This window comes from Hydra vulgaris, chromosome 08 (assembly GCF_038396675.1).
Source record: "Hydra vulgaris chromosome 08, alternate assembly HydraT2T_AEP".
NCBI classification, from domain to species: Eukaryota; Metazoa; Cnidaria; class Hydrozoa; order Anthoathecata; family Hydridae; genus Hydra; species Hydra vulgaris.
Genome location: NC_088927.1, coordinates 27,467,680 through 27,491,167, shown reverse-complemented (window position 1 = coordinate 27,491,167; position 23,488 = coordinate 27,467,680). Strand labels below are relative to the sequence as shown.

The window sequence follows — 23,488 nt, the reverse complement described above, 5'->3', positions numbered from 1 at the left end:
AAAATCATCCAGCATTTTTTTCATAATTTTTTTTATTTCTTGGAGTGTTACCACCAAACTTAATATTGATAAGATCTTTTTAGTTAGTGGATTCGTAGGTTTTATAAATGTTCCTATATTATCTTTAAAATAATTTGACTTTATTTATTCACTTTTTCTATTCGAAAACTTTGATTTATTTTAGAAGAATTTTTAATATTTTTGCGCACAAAAGCATCTGTTCTTTTTGAAAGCTTGCGTCAAAAAGCTCTTTGAGAACATCTCATAATGTCATCAGCAAAGGTCAGACACGACTAGAACACCTGAGTTTATTCATCAAATTCAGATTATCGTTGACAAGAGCCCTCAAAAGTCAATGAGGTCCATCGCAAAAGACCTGGGTGTTTCAGAAGCCACAGCTCGAAGGATTATTCATGAAAATCTTCGCTACAAGTCTTATGTGATGAGGAGAGGTCAGTTTATGTCCGAAACCACCAAAGTGAATCGTTTGATAAGGTCCAAGAGGCTGTTAAACAAATTGAAACATCCTGCTGAGCAAGGCATGCTTTAGTTTTTTTAAGATGAGAAAAACTTTGATTAAGATCAAAAAGTAAACAGAAGAAATGACGGATGGCTGTGCAAAGTTCCAACAGTCATAAACACAAAATTTCCTGCAACTGTTATGGTTTTGAGGGTTGTTAGCAACGAAGGACATTAGATGCCACCTCTTTCCGTAAGGACTAAGAGTCACTTCTGCTCCTTACAATGAAGTCTTGGGTACTGTTGTTAAGTGTTGGATTGATAGAGTAAGAGATGGAAGGCCCCACATTTTTCAACAAGACTCTGGCCCAGCACACAAGGCTTAAAACACTCATGAATGGTTGGCGGACCATTTTTATGATCACATCACTCCAAACTTGTGGCCTCCAAACTCTCCAAACTCTTTATTGAACAACAAAAACATAAATAAATTTGAAAAGTTATCCAGTGCATTTAACTTAAGCGTTTCTAAAATTAATATACTTTTAATTTAATTGATAGATCAATAATAAGGATATTTTGCATTTTTAGAAATAGTTTTTGTAGATCATTTTTTAGCAATAACTGTCTAAGTTTGGCCTTAAACTCATTTAACATCAAAGAGTTTTAAGTTCAGTTGTAAGTATTTTATTCCATGCCTTTGGTCCTCTAATTGAAATTGAAAACTGAGTTGCCGCAAAATATCTTTTGGGTTGTATATAGGTGTTACTTGAATATCTAGTCAAGTATTTATTTCTGATTAGTTTTGAATAATTATATAAATCTGATTGCATGTTTTTGCATATTAAAGAGATTTTTTGATTTATTTTTATTGGTACTACACCATACAATATTAGCGTAATTAAAATAGGAATGAATAAAAGAAAAACATAAGAGTTTTAAACAACTTGAATATAAAAAAGGTTTTTCCCTATAAAGTAGGCCAATGCTCCATGATATTTTACCTTCAATATATTTTATATGATCTCTCCAGGTTACATTTTCGTCAAGGAGTACTCTTAGAAATTTTAATGATACTTCTCTTTTTATTTCGCAATTGTTAATACAAAGGTTTGGAAGTTTTTGGATTTTTGTCTAAATCTTTGTATTAACAATTGCTTCATTTTTTATTAAAAATAAATAGAGAAGTATCATTAAAATTTATATATATATATATATATATATATTATATATATATATATATATATATATATATATATATATATATATATATATATATATATATATATATATATGTATATTAGGGTGGTGCTAAAACAACTTATTTTAAAAATGTCAGCTGACAACCCCTAAATGTGTTTTATATAATAAAATAATACTGGATTTTATTACGTCAAAAAATTTTTGAATAAAAAATATTTTTACGGGTGCCACAAGGCCCTTATACATCAAACAGGTTCCTAATATTATAAAAAAAAAAGTTTTTCAAAAGTATGTCATGTTGGGTCTCAAATAATGCAAAAATATATAAAAATTTCAAAAATATGAATCATTTTATAAATATATTTTTATTTTAGATTTTAGTAAATAGAAAATGACATTTTTTGATTTATAATTTTTTTATCTCTGCTTTTTATAAAACAATGATTATTTTTGAAATTTTTACATAATTTTGCTTCATTTGAGCCCCAACATGATATACTTTTGAAAAACTTTTTTTTTTATAATATTAGGAACCTGTTTGATGTATAAGGGCCTTGTGGCACCCGTAAAAATATTTTTTATTCAAAAATTTTTTAAATCCAGTATTATTTTATTATATAAAACACATTTAGGGGTTGTCAGCTGACATTTTTAAAATAAGTTGTTTTTAGCACCACCCTAATATATATATATATATATATATATATATATATATATATATATATATATATATATATATATATATATATATATATATATATATATATATATATATATATATATATATATATATATATATATATATATATATATATATATATATATAACGACTTAAAAGCTGCAAATTCTTCTAACATAACCTATCCGTCATATTCAACATGTTTTTTCAACAAAAGAAGACATAATAAAATTAGAACTGAGACTGAAAGATCTAAAATGTTTAAATAGATTCTTGGGTCAATCAACCCTTTTTAACAACTGGTTCATTGTATATTAGAAAAAGTCTAAGTTCAGTTCCTTTCCATTTTTTAATATCTAATTAAGACCTTGGTTTTCTGGAAAATCCTCTTGAAATGTAAAAACGTATCTGGAACAATTGGTCTTATAAAGTGTTGACTGTGATCTGAGACAATTTATAATATTTGGACCATTTAACCATAAGTTAATGAGTCTTTGCATTACACCTAAGCATACAAAACGCATAAAGTCTGAAGGGAACTTCGTCACCATGTCAAAATTGAGTTCAATTAAACACACTAATAAACAACCATTTAATTCAATTTCACACACAACTAAGATGTTCAGAATGCTTTTGATGACAAAAATCTGAATCAGTACTTAAAATTGATGAAATATGTGGAAGTCTTGCCACACCACTCTCCTTTCTGAACACAACACTCACATCTGTTTTAATCATTATGCCCCTTAATACACTTTACAAATGCTCTAGCGGCATCACATATAATAACAGCAAGATTGATTTCGTACTCAATATATTCATAAATTAAACCATCATTTGCAAGAACATTGAACTCTACTAAAAAACTATCTAAATGATCAGAAATAGAATTAGGTTTTTGGGCACCATTTTTAAAACAAATCTCTAAAAACCCAATAATTCCCAATAATTCCCAATAATTGTTAGTTCTTGGCCTAGGCTCTGAAAGTAACAACTATTGGCAAATTTTTTATAAAATTTTTTAAAATTATGTTTAAATTGTTTCACTATTTTAGATTTTTTTTGAATAATTTCCTACATGTTTTATAAGTGTTTATAAGTTTAAGTATTGAAAGCATAAGTTATTATTATGTTTATTATGATATTATAGTTGATCTTACAAGAGTGCAATTTTAAATCAAAGTCATAAAAAAAAACATTATCAAAAAATGCAGTTGATGCATAACAATTAAGCCATTTTTGCATTTTTTTGTAAACACTTGATATTTATATCTGACATTTGGTAAACTTTGTTTACATCAGGCATTTTACTTGCATAAAATATAGCAAAATGAATGGAAAAGAATTGATCAGTAAAAAGCTTTAAAATCCTTAAATATAAGCTATCCATCACAACATTCGCCTGTTTGCTCTTTTTGAATTTTTCTGACAAAACCAATTTATTGAGCAACTTCAAAGAAGTTAACTGTTTTAACGTTGCTCAAAAAAGTTGGTTTAGTAATTAGAAAAAGTTAGTACTTTTTAACAAAAAAACTTTTTCTAAATACTGACAAATCTAAATTTATAATGTTCCATAAATCAAATCAAATTAATAAAATCTCATTGAAATTTCTAAATCTTATTATAAACTAAATTATTATCAAAAAGAAATCTTCAGTAAACTTTTTAGGCGTGGATTTGAATAAAAATTTAAGATGAAATTTTTATATAAACAGTCTGGACAAAAAATTTTTAATAACTATTGGAAGGTTATGTAGAGCTAAACCAGTTCTTAATTTTAAATCACTAAAAGGTTTATACTTTGTTTTTATTCATAGTTACTTAATATACTGTAACATTGCTTGAGTAAGTACTAATCATATAAAACCAAAAAAGCTTTACAGTAAACAAAAACATACATGTCAAATTGCATTTGGTGCTAATAAAGAAGAACCTTGCGAACCTCTAATGTGTTTACTTGAAGCATTCAATTTATATATATATATATATATATATATATATATATATATATATATATATATATATATATATATATATATATATATATTTAACATCTTTGCTTCCAACAAGGCTGCAAGCAACCACTAGGTAGAGTTGGAAGTTACTGGAAGAGAAAAGATGAAAATTGTAGAGCAAGATAACGATTGACAGACGACTTAAAGGATTGAAAGTTATATGAATCAGGAAAGCAAGATGAAGGAAGCGAATTCCAAAGAACTGATGTTCGAGGAACAAAAACCTAGACAAATAAGAGTTTTTGGAGCACTTAAAAACAGTCACAGAAAAAGGATTACACCTAACTGAATGACAAGTAACACGAGAATGAATTTTAGTAGTTGGCACAATAGATGCTAGCTCTTTAGAGCAGTGCCCATTATAGTATTTGTAGAAAAGAGAAAGAGTAGCAATATTATGACGATGTGATAATGGTTTCAGGTTGGTTGCAAGAGCAGGTTCAACTATGTTTACAATTCATTTTTGCACCTTGTCTAAAAGAGAAAGAGCATCATTAGAAGATCCACCCCAGATATGGCAACAGTATTCCAGACAAGGCGGGATTTGAGATATATTGAGATAGAGTACAAAATCTGGAGTAAGAAAGTGTCGAGCTTGATAAAGAGATGCAACCTTAGCAAATGCTAATTTTGCAACGGATTTGATATATGGTTTCCAAGAAAGGTCGGAAGTAAGAGTTAATCCTAGAAGATGAAAAGTAGATGACTCTTTGAGTACATTAGGGCTTATGAATATAGGAAGATCTAAGTTATTGCAATAATAATTGGCTGAAAAAGTTTGAGTTTTATCTGAATTATAGTTCACCAGCCACTGTAAGCCCCATGCTGTAGCAGATGTGAGATCCTTTTTAAGCTTAAATACCCCCTCCAAGCAATCAGAGAGTGTTGGCTTCTTATCATGATAAGAATAAATGGTAGTATCATCAGCGAACAATGCCAACTTAGATATTAGAAAATCTGGAAGATTGTTAATGTAAATTAAAAATAGTATAGGGCCAAGGATTGAACCTTGAGGAACCCCTGAAGTTACAGAATAAAAAGAGTGCTGTTCATTGAGGAAAACTTTTATACTACGATTGGAAAAGAAGGATTCAATAATCTTTAAGATGTTACCAGACACACTGTAAGAAGAAAGCTTATGGAGAAGACAAGCATGCCAAACTTTATCAAAAGCTGTCGAAATGTCAATTGCCTTAACCTCTATCAATTGCCTTAACCTTTATCTAATGCACAATAAAAAGTATCGGTTATTACTGTTAGAAAATCAGCTGTAGAACGAGAAGATCAAAATCCATATTGGTAATCAGAAAGTAAGTTATTAGATTCAAGATGAGAGATTAAGTGTTTGTTAATTAATTGTTAAAGATTCAAAAACCTTGCATATGATAGGAATAAGATTAATGGAATAGTAGTTAAACAAATTAGATCATTTTCCAGAATTTTTGAAAATAGGGATAACAGATGCCCCTTTCCAGCAGGCTGAAAACAAGACTCTGATAAGCACTTGTGACATAATTTTTGAAAGTAAAGATGACTACTCCGGAGAACACTTCTGCATTCATAACATGCTCAACATCTAAAGCGAATGGGTGTGTGTTTCTAGCGTGAGTTTATTTTGGAACTTCAAAAAATTATTTTAATATTTTAAATATTTTAATTTTAATAAGATTTTATTATAATAATATGGATTTTAAAAGCATTAAGAAATTTGTTGCGGATATACTCGACAAACAAAGTAATGTAAATTTAGATGAAACCAGAAAACTTTAAAAAAAAACAAGAAAAAAGCTTTGCATCGTTAACAGCAGCAAACTTGAAAATGTTCTCTGAGAGACTTGACAAGTACGAAAAAGAAAAAACAAATAACCTAATTAAAATAAATAAATTTGAAAGCGATTTAGAACAAACAAATAAAAAAGTTATCATTTTGGAGAATGATTTATTGAAAAATTAAGAAATTTATACAAACCCATGATGATATTGCTACCAAAAAATTTGAACTTGTAAAATCTAAAACAAAGGAGATAAGTTCATAGCTAAAAGACAACAGTGAGATATTAAAAGTGAAAAGTAAGCTCAGAGAAATTGAAGGTAGGTTTAGAAGAAACAATCTGAGAATCGATGGGTTGAAAGAAAGCAAGAATAAAAGTTAGAGTGAAAGTGAATCAAAAGTATTAAAATTATTTGAAGAAACTCTTGGGTTAACTTAAATAAAAATAGAAAGGGCTCATAGAACTGGTACAAGAGACAATAAAATAGTCAGATCTATTGTTGTGAAACTGAAAAAAATAATAAATAATAATAAATAAATAAAAATTATAAAGATAAAGAAAAGTTCTAAAAAACTCTTGGAAATTAAAAGAGGAAAATATATATATATTTGAGGAATATTGCGCGGAGACAACACTTATAAGAAAAGAATTACGAGTGGGCATAAAAAAAGCACTAGAAGCTGGGAAGTTTGCTTACATTTCATACGACCAGTTGATCCTTCGCGAATGGTCACCAAAAGCAACGTAAATATTTTATATTCCATTTAGTTTATAACGGTACTTTTTTTCATCTTTTTTTATCTTATTTATAATACTTTATTTTTTTAACCTTTAGATATGGAGAACAATCTCTCTTATAATATTAACGCTGAAAATATCATCTTTAGTAATAATAACTCTGACAATTATATTAAAAACATATTCAAAAGTGAGTACTGTTCAATATCTGAATCTACTCAATATCTCTGTGAGAATAAGATTAGATTTTCAGTTTTGCATATTAATATTTGAAGAATGAATATAAACTTTGAGAATTTTAAATGTTTATTGGAGGAACTTAATCATGATTGTAAAATAATTTGTTTCACTGAAACTTGGCTTAAAAGAGATGAAAAAAATTCTAATTTTGAGTTAACAAACTATGCATCAGTTCATCAAATGCGTTAGGTGTGCATTTAAGACCATTAAAGTGCATTTAACCAGGAAGTTCACGCCTCCTTCCTTACCATGACGCAAAAATATGTCCAAAACTCGTTTTGAACCCGAATCTCCTGCTTATGAAACAAGCACTCTAACCACTGCGCCTCGGCGATTGGAATCTTATACAGCAATCCCACAATGTTATTAATGCTTATAATTTATTTCTAAACCACTTATGAAAAATGTATGAAAAGGCATTTCCTTTAAAAGCAAAAGTAATAGATTCAAAGTCATTTATATCCCCGTGGATGACCAAAGGCCTTCTAAAATCATCAAAAAGAAAACAGAAATTGTATGATAAATATTTAAAAAATAAAACTTATAAAAACAAAATTAATTACAAAAATTATAAAAACTTATTTGAAAAAACTAAAAAACGATCAAAAGTTAATTATCATAAATTACAAGAAAAAAACAACAAAGGGAGCGCTCGAAAAGCGTTATTAGAAATTTATATGGGAAGAAAAAAAATGCAAAAAACAACTTACCCCAAAAACTTATTATTGATGGAAAACTAGTTTATCATAAAGAAATTATTATAGAGAAATTAAACAGTTTTTTCCTTGATATTGGTCCAAACTTAGCAGCAAAAATTCCATTTAGACAAAAAAAATTTGATTCATATCTTACTAAGACTGATATAATTATGGACGAACCGATTTTAAACAAACGTGAACTGCATAATGCTATTAATAGTCTGAAAAAAAATAAAAGTGCAGGCATAGATCAAATTAATATTAATGTAATAAAATCTGTTTTTGATATTATCGAACCCTCGTTATTTCATATTTTTAATCTCTCACCTAAATCAGGTCATATTCCAGATAAATTAAAAATTGCAAAAATAACACCAATTTTCAAATCTGGTGATAAGACTAATGTTTCAAACTACAGACAAATTTCAGTCTTGCCCTGCTTTTTGGAACTAATTGAACGCATTATGTATAACAGACTAAATATTTATAAATATTTAACTGAAAATAAGATTTTATACTTTAATCAATACAGTTTAAAAAAAAACAATTCCACTGACTATGCAATAATTGAAGTGGTGAAGCATATATCAAATGGGTTTAATAGTAATTGCTATATAATAGGGTTTTTATTGATTTATCTAAACCCAAGCTTCTATTTTAGGACCTTTATTATTTTTACTTTATGTGAATGACTTATATTTAGCATCAAAAATATTCAATACTATTTTATTTGCAGATGACACTAATTTATTTTATTCTCACAAAGATATTGATGTTTTTTTAGAATAGTAAATGAAGAATTAGATGAGATCAATGAGTGGTTTATAAGTAACCGTCTTTCATTAAATGCAGAGAAAACAAAATTTAACCTATTCCATAAGCCTAGTAAAGCCGTGAATATTCCTCATAAATTATCTCATAAATTAATCAATAACATAATAATTAAAAGGTTATTGACTACAAACTTTCTGGAAGTGCTTTTAGATGAAAAATTGTCATGGAAATTTCATATTAAATATATTGAAGGTAAAATCTCAAAAAATCTTTCCATTTTATATCGAACAAAACCTTTTCTTAATAATGAGTCTTAAAAAAATCTTTATTTTTCATTTACACACAGATATCTGGGGTAGCACTAATCACACTACAATAAAGAATATATATAACAAAGAAAAACATGCTTGCAGGATAATATTTGGGGCAACCAGAAATGCACAATGTCAACCTCTCTTACGTCAGCTTGGAGCTTTAAATATTTATAAGCTTAATACTCATCAAGTTTTACTATTTATGTTTAAAGCAAAACGTGGGTTATCTCCAGTAACATTTCAATCCTATTTTAATGAAATCTCTCATAAACATCCAACCAAATTTTCAAAGAATATCTTTGTCGTTCCAATAATACATCTTAAATTAAGTTCACACCAAATTCAATATCGGGGACCTTTTGTTTGGAAAAATTTTTATACAATTTTTAATGAAAAACAAAACTTCGTTTTAAATTGCACTTTAAAAAATTTTAAGGTGAATTTAAAATGGCATTTGCAAAACATGGACTTTGATATATTAGATTTCAAATATCTTTTCTTAATATCTTTTTTGACAATTTAAAAACGTTTGATTTAAATCACTTAAAATAATCAGTTAAACTTTTGCATTTTCTTTTGTTACTAATGGTTTACAAACCATTAGTAAAAAACGATATAACGTTTTTATTGATATTTATTAATCAGCCCAAATTCTTATTTTTATTGCATTATTTTTAATAAAACATAACTCTTGTTTATATGTTATGCATTTTTATACAAAATGATTTTTTGTGGATTGATAACTTTCATGATTTTTTCTTGTTTGCACTTTTTTATTTTTTAAATTATTTCGCTGAATATTGTTAGCAAAAAATTATTTTATTGCTGAAATTGTATGTATTTATACTGTGTTATTTATCATTTATTACGTGTGTAAACTTTAAACACGTTTTAGAGCACTAATGAAACGGGGCTTGATGATAAGACAACTTGTCTTCTTCTTGCTCTGGCCAGGATTTCCCATTAATGTAATATCTTTTTTTGGAATTTTTAAAACACGGCAAAATGAATTGATAATAATAATTAAAAAAAAAGACAGGTATGTTATCCAGGCCACAAGCTGTAGAAGAGTCTCACTTATGAGATATGATCAATTTATATCAAATTTTAGTCTTTATATATAGAACTAAGTTAGTATTGTCTCCAAAAAGATTTGAATCCTTTTTTAGTGAAATCTGTCATAAATTCACTACAAGATTCTCGAGAAACAAATTCGTTGTTCCAAAATATGGATTAAAGTTTAGCTCATACTCAATTAAGTATCGTGGATGCGTACGATACGAGAACGTAATAAGGTAACCAAGCTGGAAACAATAGACCCTTTAAACTCTTTAAACCAATTTGTTTAAAGATATGTGTGTGTAATGGTTTCAAATGCGGCTCCTTAAATAAAAGCTTATGAAATGTGTTCTTTGTTTGTTCTAAGATTTGTAGTAAATCATTTGGTCTGGCATCAGAAGTCCTATTGTAACTCTGTGTGTTTGGCATTAATACTTTGAATGCTTTAAATACCCATTTAACGAGTGTCATTGAAGGTGCCATTGCATTTTGAAAAATCATCAGATTTTTTAAGTTTTGAGGTTTCCAGTTTTTTCAGGAGGTTTATCACAAATTTTAGCGGACTTTAGAAAATGTTTTTGAGTTCTTTTTTATTCTTATTGTTTTGTTTTGATCCTAAATAATCTTGGTTATACTGCAGGACTTTTTGTTATCTTGTCTGTTCAATTTTTTAAAAACTTTTGTTACAGTTCAGGTTTCAGCTTGATTATCCAAACACTCTTTGGACTAAAAACTTTCTTTACCGATATATTTTCTTGAGCTTTTTATCAAAAGGACTTTACCGTAGAGACCATTTTACAGACACTCACCTGACTAGTCACGTTATCTATAACATTCAGAAAAAATATATATTTAAATATATATGTGGAGTGTCTTTAAAATTGAACCAGTTAAAAATCAATTTATGTAATTTATGTAAAGATGCCAAAGACTAGAGCGACACGAAGCAAAGACAGTATTTTGTTAATAGAGCATCTTCTGAGACACAGGGCCACATCTTACAGATGGATGAGATGTTATGCAGAATTTAATTTTTTTTCACTGTGTAAAGAAGTTGCCTGTTGCAGACAGTGCACGCCAAGTACATAAGTTGCGGCTACCCGTTTGCCAGAAGCAACACATCATTCAGAAAATCAAAAATCTGTATTGTGAGCAACAACGTTTGATGAGCTCTTGGGTCAGAAGTAATGAGAAAGATAAACAGAATCAAAAACAGTACAATGAAAACCGTGATAACCTGTATGATATCAGCCATGCGAATGCAACTCAGCTAATCAGTAATGAGGAAGATAGAATGTTTTTGAAATTTCAACAAGAATCTAGAACTGGTTGTATTGGACCAGTTGACAAAAAAGTTCTTGAGTCGAGAAAAGCGCTCTGCAAAAGGAACAGTTTGCCAAGCAAGTTGTATCAGCGGCACCAGCAGCCACATTAAGTCAGACGATGGATTGTGCAGCATTGTTAGACACTGAAAACAGCTTGTCGGAAGATGACAGTGACAACTTTGTAGCTACAACGCCAAGCAGGAGCGGTACTGCTAAGAAAATAAAACATCAAGATGTTCTTTCACCAAAGGTGGCTGCAGTTCTTGATAGGACGAACCTCAGCATTCAATCATCAACCATGATTCTAGCTTCCATGGTGAATGAAGTAGGATTTTTAACATCATCTGCAGTTTTGTCAAACAGCACAGTTCATCGGAAGCGTCAATATTTTCTCTGTGAGGCTGCTCAAAAATTTAAGAATGACTTCATTCCTTGCAAGTCAGTAGTACATTGATGTCGATGTTGATTGAAGTTGATGTCTGATTTAACTGGTGATGGTACTAATCAGGTGTACCGCTTGCCTATTTTGATCTTGTCCCTTGTTGATAGCAGTATCAAGCTCTTAGGAGTGCCAAAACTGGTCTCTGGCTCTAGTCAGACTGCAGCAGACGCAGTTTATGAACTGTTGGTGTCATGGAAATATGAAAATCTTATTATTGGTATGTGATATGACTGTGTCAAATACAGGCAAACACAAAGGAGCTTGCACACCGTTGGAGGTTGCTGTTGGACATAATCTGCTATAATTAGCATGTAGACACCAAATGCATGAAGTTCTACTCTCAGTTTCATTTGACATGTGTTTTATACCATCAACCGGGCCTGATATACTCATCTTCAAGAGGTTTCTTGATAAGTGGTCTGTCATTCATCACATTCCAATAGATTGCCAAGCTCCTTTGATTAATGATCATGATGACCTAAAGAATTTTATTGAAAGATAGTTAAATCTTGAAAGTCATTCAAGACATGACTATTTTGAGCTTCTTTGCCTTGCTGGTGCAATGCTTGGTATGCAGACCAACAGCACAATATGGAAGCCTGGGGAAGTGCACCGAGCACGCTGGATGGCCATCTGAAACCCTGAAGGTCAACTACTCTCTTAAGATGGAACTTCTGTTTGACAACAATGAAGATATTCTCAAGCTAACGGCACAAGAACTCCAGGGTATCCAGCGATTTAATAGATTCATTGCCTTTGTATATCTCCAATCATGGTTCACCAGCAGAATTGCTATTGATGTGCCAATCAATTATTATACAATGACTGAATGAATATGATGATGTGGCTTTGCAGACAATTGGACTGAAGATGATGAAGCGTCATTTCTGGTATCTAGGTCAGGAGGAAGTAACACTTGTTGTCTTTTCGAAGCGTCTGTCTCCACTCGAGAAAGCACATCATGTTCTGAAAATGAAAACAGTACGTGGCAAGCGTTTACTCACATCATTGCCAAGCAGCTGATCAGAACTATCAATGTCTCACAGCTTCATACAAACTGTTGGTATTAACGACAGTTTCCTTGTAATGGATGTAGAAAGCTGGTCGAATATTGCATAATTCAAGATTGCAAAACCAGTTGTAAAGAAGTTAGTGCGTGTCAATGATTATGCAGAGCGCGGAGTAACGCTTATCCAGACATTCATTGAATCAGTTACCAAGAATGAGGAACAAAAACAGTATCTGCTGCAAGTGGTTGAAAAACACAGAAATGACAACATTGCAAGTGTGATAATCTTGTAGATATGTAGGCATTTATATTATTCAAAAAGCAAGTAAGATTGTAAATATGCAGAAAAAGTTCTGCAACTGAGTATTAGTTATTACACATCTTTTTATGATTTTGTCTAAATCACTGTGTTGAACCCTACCACCTGATGCAGTAAAACATTATATGTGTAGAATCTACACATTGAGATCTTTTTAATGATACTAAACACACCAAGATAAGTTGAAAAAATTAACGCATTGCACTCTATTTGCGCCAACAGTTAATAATTTCAAGGACCTTGCTAGACCTCTAAACATTATCCAAATTTTATAAAATTTTTCAGGTGATATCATGTGACCATAACAAAACTTTCAGGAGGGTTAGACCTAACATTTTCCGAAAAAAATATTTTTGGGACACTCTTATATATATATATATATATATATATATATATATATATATATATATATATATATATATATATATATATATATATATATATATATATATATATATATATATATATATTGAGTATATTTTTTTTTTAAATTTAATTCAAATATTTTTGAGGTCCCCAATATATCTTATTAAAAATTGTTTAAAAAAAATTTCAATCAAACCTAGCTTTGAATCTTTTAAGCAATTTGGCAGGGTTGTTGCTTGTTCAAAGTTGTTTGGCAATGTCATTCAAAACCAATAATCAGTGGGCCTACAACGTTCTGATTTTGGAAATAATTCCATCAATTGAATTGCATCTCCTTATCGGAGTTGTCAATCATTTTTTCATAATGCTTAAAATTGCTCAGGTAGAAGTTGTTAAGTGTCCAGCTGCCCTCCACACTCAACTGAACTCATATCACGGGAGCCAGTTCAAAGGAAATGAATGCAGGAACCTTCATAAAAATGTGGATGTTCTCCAACAACTTGATGATATAAACTCGGTTCCCAACATTCTTTGCATAATTAACGCATTTAAAAGTTTTAAGTTAGTTGTAAAGGCTTGCTTTAGATTTATCCTTCAGCCGGATTTTTTAGAAATAATTAAAAATTTCAAAAGATGTTATTTAATGATAACGGGGCAATCATAACACCCAAAATTCACACCGTCTTCTACCACATCAAAGATATCATCAGTTGCAAAGGATTCCCCTTGGGGCCCTATAAGCAAAGATCATATCTTACAATTTAATCAGAGGCTATTTGAAGGTAATATAATGTAAAAAATAGTGTTTATATAGTTATTTTTTCACTTCATTTTGAAAGTCAATGTATTTAAGAAGGTTTCAAGGGCAAACAATAGTTTTTTTAACAGAAACGTTTTTAGTTTTGTTTTACCAACTAGCCCTTTTTCCAGGTTTTTCACTATTTTAGCACCTTTTTTTTTTGCATTTTGGCTTTTGCATTTTGGCATACTTTAGGAAATGTGGAGATATGCAGGGGCGCCCAGAGCATTGTTTGGTCTTTGAGATAGCAAACTTCCAAACATGGAGCAAACTCCAAACATTAATATGTTTTACCTATGTCAAATAAGGATGCTTTGCAAAAAATTGTGATGATTAGAGCTTGGGAACATAAAAGCCCCAAAACTTTGGCCCCCCTGCCCCAAACGTGAGAGCAACAAGTTGATGAAAATTTTTTTATACTATTTTCAACTAGACTTATATTCATCAATAAATTTTAAATTTCATAGTAAAATATTTTAGTGTTCAAAAATTATGACAATATAAAGTTTTTGATGGGGTTGCAAGTTTTATATTGTCAAAATTTTTGAAAACTAAAATATTTTACTATGAAATTTAAAATTTATCGATAAATATAAGTCTAGTTGAAAATAGTACAAAAAAATTTTCATCAACTTGTTGCTCTCACGCTTGGGGCAGGGGGGCCAAAATTTTGGGGCTTTTTTGTTCTCAAGCTCCGATCATCGCAATTTATTGCAAAGCATCCTTATTTGACATAAGTATAAACATATTAATGTTTGGAGTTTGCTCCATGTCAGGAAGTTAGCTATCTCAAAGACCAAAAAATGCTTTGGGCGCCCCTGGAGATATGTACGCTATGCATAAGCCAATTCAAACCACGATTCAAATAGCAAATCAATATTTTTCTCTATAGAGAGAAAAGGCTATATGTAGCAATAAAAAAATATTAATAAAAATTATTGATGTTACTTAGTAGAACGCTCAGGTAACCTTTATTTTGAAAATAGTGATCGAATATCGCAGTAATCGGTAACGTTTTGAGATCTAACTAGCAAAAAACTAACAAAATATAGACTAAAACTGCCATAAATCCTTAACCAGTATCCCAATCCGATTGAAATTTTATTTCATACATCTACAGTTAATTAACAACAGTATTTCAATATCCTTCAAAATTATTTCAAAAAATAAAAAAATCTAATTTTTAAACCATTTGTTAAATTTTAATCGAAGAGTAATACCACTGAATTTTTTTTAGGGTTGCAACCTCAGTTCCCTAACATACTTTGCTTTAGAAAGCACTTTTGCAACTTCTTTAAAATATGAAGATTGCTTTTATGGCAAAAGTGTGGACATGTGGACCAGGTTGCACTGTCACCAAGCTCTGTAAAACTTTAAAATTAAAATGCTACCAACGTTCTTTTAGTTTTAATATAGACCAAGTAAGCTCAACCTAATGGATGGTAATTTATTATGAGAAAATTACACCATTTAAAAAAATTACAGAGCATTTCTTGATTTTTAAGAAACCATTCGATTTAAGAAACCATTGTTAACAGATCGCGTCTAACTTTATAACATGTCTGGAAGGCGCATACAAAAAAAACAAAAAACTGATGATAATAATAATTAACTTAAGGCGGATATTGTGGAAATAAATTGTAGACTTCAAAATTAGCTTAATCAAGTACTAAATTGCTTTTACTCAAACCTTAAGTAACAGTTTGTTAAAAATAACTTTTAAGAAAGTAGTCATTTTAATTTTACAAATCAACAAGCCTCAAAATATAAACTTTAACATTAATAAATGACTACAAGATAAGATTTTTTAAATGACAACGAAAAGAAAAATTTCTGCAATAATATAAATTAATATACTTCTTTTTAATGTAGCAAACTTTAAAAAATATACAAATCTTGCATGCATAATGTATTTCTACTCAATATTAATTGTTAGAAATAAACTATTTAAGGAACAATTATTTTAGTGATAATTGTGATTGATTTTGATGATTGAATTGTGATTGGTGTGTGATTGAGGTAAAGGTTGCTATATTTGTTGAACAATATTTTATACTATTTTTTCATGAAGCTTATCTATATTTTCATAGTATTACCACCTACCACATCTTTTAAGTTTATTAGAAATCCTTTAAGTTCCTCGAAATATAACTTTGTATTACTTTCGTCGACATTGTTTCTTTTGATATAATTTTAAAATATAAACTAGTGTTGTAGAAAATTATTCAATACAGCAACTAATGTCCATATGTCATTCACGTTGAGCAGTGCATACTTTGTCAATAAATCTGTCCACGAGAACTACACTGCAATCTTTGATACAATAGAAGAGATAGTATTTGAAGCAGGACCAAATGAGTTTGCCAAAAAAGCTTCTGGTTTACTTTCTCAAATAAAGCTATTCGATACATTTCAGTTGAAAGTATTACATTTATTGTTTGCCTTGATAAAAAATGTCGCTACAGCTCTTTAAGCAAAAATATAGATGCACTATGTACTTGCAACAGCATACAAACATTATCTAAAATTGAGTCTATATGGAGTTTGTATTTAGCTAATGTTATATGTATGATAATCCCAATCAATCAGTAAAATTACTCATACAAAACTTCACAACTATTTTAAAAAAACATACCCCACTAAAAGCTCATTCAAAAAAAAAGCAATCACAATGCATTAAAGGTTGTAAAATCCCAAATAGTAAAAAGAAATCATTAAACTTCCAAAGAAATTTTTTAAACTTTTAAAGGAATCTTTACTCATATTCAACTTAAAACAAAACGTTTTTTGCTTATTTGTTATCTATATTAAAAAATAAAACTACTGCGAAATACCATAGATAAAATCAGAAAAAAAAAACTAAATATTAAATATTAACAACTGCATTTCAAAAAATTCAAAAAATTAAGTTCTTAACAACTTAACTCCACTTGAATAAAAAATTCTCAGTTAAACTTAATTAGTAATTAAATTCTTATTAATTTAATTACCAATCATAAAGTAACAGCTGTTCTAATGATTACTTGAATATGAAAAATATAAATTTTTATAAACATTTAAATTTTCAAAAAAAATTTGAACCTTCTACAGGTAAACTTAGTGATTGTTTGTTACATCGGTATCAACTGGAGAACTCGATTGTCTTAGCAATGAATACTAAGAAAGCTTTGACTTTAATCCATTGCCACAAAAGTCTTAAAACTATCATCAAAAATTATATTTAGACCAATCAGTATAATTGTTAACAGCTCTTTTAACAAATAAATCTTTCTTTAAATTTCACATAACGAAAAAAAATGTAAAATAAAATAGCTTCAAAAATAATTGTCACAATAAACAACTGAAACACTATTTTATCTAGTATAGTTCTCGCAACAAGTTCTAAAAAAGAACTAAATAATTTTGAAATTTTTAAACATCCTAACATAGCTCTAAAAATATGAGGAGCAGAACTGAAATGGTTATGTATTTAAAGACCTTTTCTTGACAACATCTACACTGTCTGTTTAGGCAAAATAACATTAGACAGAATAACTTTAAGAATTAATCCTCGATAAACAAACCAGATCTTATAGAATTAGAGAGAATTAGAAAGATAAACCTTTCTTATTATAAAATTTTTTCAACAACTCATATCATTTAAATCAAACATACTCTGACCAGTCGTACAAGTCATTGGTTCCTGAGTTAAACTAATTTTTTTTAATTAGTTGTTCAAATTGGTGTACGTAAGTAAAACATTAAAAAAATAATTATGTTTAAGCAGCATTTTATTTTTTATTCTTAGCGATGTATAACTGTATTTAAATAATTTATTTCTTAATAAGCTTTTTTAAGTCTGATTACTTACTTGAACTACTCTTTCAAAATTTTACATCATTTAAAAATTGTGTTAAAAATTAACTTTTAGTTGCACTCCACGACAACTTTTTCACATCACCTGTCAAGATCCCGACCACTACGACGCTTGTTTTTCAAGTAAAGGAAGGTGTGCTACTAACTTGTTGTCGATAACGGTAGTCTATAATTCAAAGGATGTAAGTATATCTTTGGGACATTCTTGTTCGTGTGAAATTTTCCAAGACTCTGTGTTTTCTGATTATATTTGAAAATAAAAAATAATGCGTGGTAGCACTAAAAATAGCACACTGAGAATTGTATTTTCATTTGCAGTTTGTTTTATTTTTATCGGAAAACGTGTCTAAATAAAACTTTATTATGGCATTCGAATTTGTTTACACATTCTTAACCTTGATTTTATTTAATGTTTGTGTTAAAAAAGTTTTCATTTTGTAGACTTTAATTCAAGTTATTTAATTCAAAAAAGTATAAACTTTTTATAAACTTTTGTAAGTTAGATAATTTTATGGATATTGTATAGAATTTTAGTGCATTAGTTGATATCAGTTTGTTTCAAAATCCAATGGCGTATGAACATTTTAATGACTTTTATTAAAATAAATATTTTTAATAACTTTTATAAATACTTTTTTTTAAATGAAAACATTTGTTTAACCTTGATAATTCAACCTTGATTGTTCAACCTTGATATTTCAAACTTGATATTTCAATCTTGATATTTCAATCTTGATATTTCAACCTTGATTATTCAACTTTGATTGTTTAAACTTGATTGTTCAACATTGATTTTTTAACTTAATTGAATTTTAAAAAATCGAAAGTTTTAATCCACAAAATTTTGTATAAACGTAAGATTCTTTTTACTGTTTTTAATTTTTCACACATCTTTTGTAAAAAAAAGAAAAATTCTTAATCTTTTTTTTTTTTTTTTTTTTTTAACCATTATTTTAAATTTGGAAAGTTTCTTTTGTTTAGAATGTCTGCAATCAACGCATGTTAATTCAACTCCAATAGGAAGCAAGGTTATGTAGTCAAATTTTAGTAAATGGCAAAGTTCTTTATTTCATTCAAACTTAATAATTGGTTGATCAATTTAGAAAGCAAACTTGTAATAAAGTACTATAATATCATTTCTATAACAAATGCGTATGGTAATTTCAGCAGGGTTTGGACATTTCTTTCCTTATTTTTATTATAGACCAAGCAGAAAATTAAAAACAGAGCAATCTTAACTCCATAGTTATTCATATAAGTGCAATCTAAACATTTTTAGAGATTTTATATACAAACCAATCTGTGTGTGCATATTTGATTTGACAGAAAATTGTGTAAGGGGAGTTTAAGAAATTCTTTCATCCACAAGTATGTTAAAATCAATACTTCAATTTTAAGTAATATTTTCAAATATAATAAGGATTTTACATTAAGACATTTAACTTTTTTCTTTGATCCTTAAACTTGATTGTTATATCATCAAGACATAAAGTAAGTTCAATTTATTTTCTCGTCTGCTCATTCAAAAATTTTTAAATGTGAATGGGAAAAAGGAAAAAATTCTAGTGGTTAAGAAACTTAAACCAAAACGGTTTCGACAAACCATTAAATAAGGATCGTTACTCAATTTTACAAAAACTTGGTTTTGTTCACATGTCATATTTTACCCCTTTTTTGTGTGCTAAAAATATGGTCAGTGGAATTTATTTTATTTTTAAATAAAGATGGATAGAAAAAAGAAGATATTCACAAATATGTATTTAAAGTGATAAAGTTGTTAAGATTCGTGCCCATTACTTTGTTAAAAGTAAGGGACCTAGCAATTACTTTGTTAAAAATAAGAAACCTAGTAATTGAGAAAAACTCTTTTTTTGCAAATATATGAAGCTTGCTTTTTACAGTAATTTTTTATTTTAATTTATTTATTTAGACGTCCTTACGGCCTTATCACAGAGCACTGCGGATGAGCATTTAATTGGAAGTTCACGCCTCCTTCCTAACCGATGTCGTAAAACTTGCCCAGAGACGGGGTGTGAACCACGAGTCCTTTGTTTCTAGGCAAGTGCGCTACCACTGCGCCACGGCTGCTTTAATTTTTATTACTACAACTTTTATAGGGTTCAGACTCACGCGAAGGCGCGCACTGTTTTGGCACGTGGCCTCCCTCAGCTTCCATCCCTAAGCGAGTTAGACTTTTAATAATTTGACTTTTAATAACAAACGGGTTCATATCATGAAATCAGGTGTTAGAAAAATTAAAAAAGTAAGAAGCATATTTCTTAAAGAAATTTTATTTCAAGCACCTTAAATTAGTTTCCTTGCTGTAGACTACGCGAAGGTTATTGACTAAAACTTTACTGCGCTTTTGCCACCGAATTAGCATTGAGTTCCCGATAATGATATTTAGTCTAAAATCCAATCAAGTTAACTAGTGGCTGAGTTGATCTTTGATAACTTTTCATGCAGTACATCTAAGCAGTAGAATAATGCGTGAAATTTGTAACAGAAACTTCGTTAAGAAATATTAGTACCAACTCTAAAGACGGAACTAAAAGAATTACACTACACGTTTTGCAACGCATTTCGAATTAGAAATATTTTCGCTAAAGTTGTTGATAATTTCTAAAATTTAAATCAGTTGTGGACAAAAAAAAGTCATCTGCTTTGCTCCGATTCGTGATCGGTCGACAAAATTAAGAGTTTCGCATTTTTATTTTTATTTCAAACTGTTCCTGTAAACTGAAAACTGAAAGTTCTTGTAAACTAAAATTTTTTGAGTTTACTTAATGAATCTTTAGAATATCAACAACATACTAAAAAAAATACTCTCTCCATGATATTCAAGACGTTCGTTATCTTATTCTATATTCTTTCTATTATTTATTTTTTTCCTTTAAACTGATCTTATGTTATTATCGTTTAACCAAGTGTATTGTATATATATATATATATATATATATATATATATATATATATATATATATATATATATATATATATATATATATATATATAACTGATAAAGTTTTATAATTATTTTTAGGAATAATAATAATAAAGAGACTAATGCAGTAAACAGTTTCACTGTTTTAATGTTGTGAGATAAACTATGCACGTCAGCATATTAAATCATTTATAAATAATTGCCCTAATTATGCCTCAAAAATTGGTTGAGATAAAAAAGATAAACGAATTTATTTATTTTATTTAGTTTCATGCTAAACTTTGTTATATAATGCTTTTACATGAAAGATATAACTGACTTACCATAGGAACAGCTACAATATGAATTTAAAGTTTTATTCAGGTAATTGAGAAAAAAGAGAATGGTGGAATAATAGAGAAAATAGTTAACGATGAAATAATAATTGAAACAATTTAGTAATCTGGTAAAACGTAATCTAAATATAGCCACTTATATATATATATATATATATATATATATATATATATATATATATATATATATATATATATATATATATATATATATATATATATGTATATGTATATGTATATATATATATATATATATATATATATATATATATATATATATATATATATATATATATATATATATATATACATAGTTATTGCTTTTTAGTTTTATTTATCAAATAAAATCCTAGTTTTCAAAAATTCACTTTATTTTTCGCAAGTTTTGCTGCAAAATTTCGAAATCAATTTAGCTCATTACAAGTTTTTTGTTTTTTTTTTAAATAATTTAGTTTAACTTGTTAATCAATAGTTAACTTCCAAAAGTTTGATGTTTCAAATGTTTTCCAAATGTTTGATGTTTGACCTCGATAGTTAACTTCCAAAAACACTGTATACAATGTGTTTAGAAGTTAACTATGAAATAGATGTGTATAATCTGAAAGTTTGTTATATCTAGTCACAATTTTCTTCCTTTTCTGGTGTAACTGTAAATATTGATTACTACAAACTCCCGTTTTTGTTTATACTTTAAACTATGCAAGCCAGTAGTTACCAGTACAACGAATACAATTGCTATGGTTGTTGTTTTATTTTTCATTTATATTTATAATTAAAGATGATTCCTGTTAAGAAAAAACCTTACAATGGTTAATAGAACCTATTATATCTAGTTGGGCTACTGGTCCTTGAAAGTTTGACATGTGTTTACACATGTCAAATTATCAAGGTTCAATGCTATGACAACAATAATACATTTATCATTGTAGTCAAAGCATTTAGCATAGTTGTGAAGTAATATGACTTTGCTTTTATCAACAAAAGACATTTTTTAAGCATTGTAAACAAAACAATTTGTATACTACTTGTTTTTTAGAAAATAGAACATGAATGTGACTTCGTTCCTATGCAAAATCTAAAAAAGTGTTTGTTTTAAAAAAGGCGCCGACTAAACAAGCAAGTTTGTTTCTTGCAGTGTTTTAAACAAGTGGTGGGGGAAAAATGACTGAAAAACCATATAAAAAGAGAGAATTGTTACTATGATAATCTTTTAGTATTAAATAATGTTTTTATTGTAATTCGGAAACAACTAAAGTTGATTTTGAGTATAAGTTTATTATAGTTCGAAGGTTCTGCGTTGTATTTTTTTCTGGTCGAAAATATATGGTAAAAACTTTAGGTAAAAACATAAGTTCCAATATTATAAAGTTAATTATTACAAGTAAAATAGAAACTGCTGTGGTTTGAGTTTTTTTGTTATCATTTCCATAGTATAGTGGAAAGTAGCACTGTAAAAAGATGCAAGATATCCCCATTTTAAGATGCAAGATATCCCTACAGTAATTGTGGTCGTTTCATTAAAGTAAGATGGAAGATTTCTTGCTTGAAAACTTTTAGTTGAACATAAAAAAAAACAAAAGCAATATATAAAACTTGAACACCAAGTTGATAATCAACAGAACAATATAGATTGCGAGTCATATTTTCATAATTCAGGTTTACTAAAATAGATGGCGGTGATTTGATCAAGAAAATGGTTCACAAGAGAACTTGAATTAGCAACAAAAATATGATTGTATTAAGATCTATTAGTGCTGCAGCCAGTTTCTCTCGAGGTGAAAGACAATAAGTTATTTTTTAAATTTTTACATATTTACTGGTTCTTACAAAAATAACTGATGATTTGACATAAATGACAAAATTGTAAACAAAAAACCAACAGCTATATGACGATAATTACATAATAAATATGTCATATGAGATAAATACATCAATGGAATACAAATTGAAACTGATAAATGAAAAAAAATCTGAGCTAAAGAGAGAGTAAAGTAAGATGTTTTTATGGCAACAGTGTTTCTTTTAATTGTAAAAGTTGAAGCAACTAAAACACCACTTAGGAAAGAAACGGCTGCAATTAAAATAGTAATATAATCATAAAAATTAATGTCTACAGGATAGTTCGTAAAATTATCATAACATA

At 28.6% G+C, this 23,488-nt stretch overlaps 1 protein-coding gene across 2 annotated transcripts in view; it reads left to right on the top strand.

The window, feature by feature from the left end:
- LOC101235103 (uncharacterized) overlaps positions 1-19,254 on the top strand; it is a 50,369-nt gene extending 31,115 nt beyond the window's left edge. The window contains exons 3-4 of one of the 2 annotated variants that reach the window (XM_065803351.1): positions 18,122-18,248; positions 19,048-19,254. In XM_065803351.1, the coding sequence (XP_065659423.1) occupies positions 18,122-18,248; positions 19,048-19,086 (166 nt within the window). In that variant the 3' untranslated portion in view covers positions 19,087-19,254. Of the gene's footprint in view, positions 1-18,121; positions 18,336-19,047 lie in introns of those variants that run through there. The other variant, XM_065803350.1, reaches the window with a different exon arrangement.
- Positions 19,255-23,488: the final 4,234 nt, after the last annotated feature.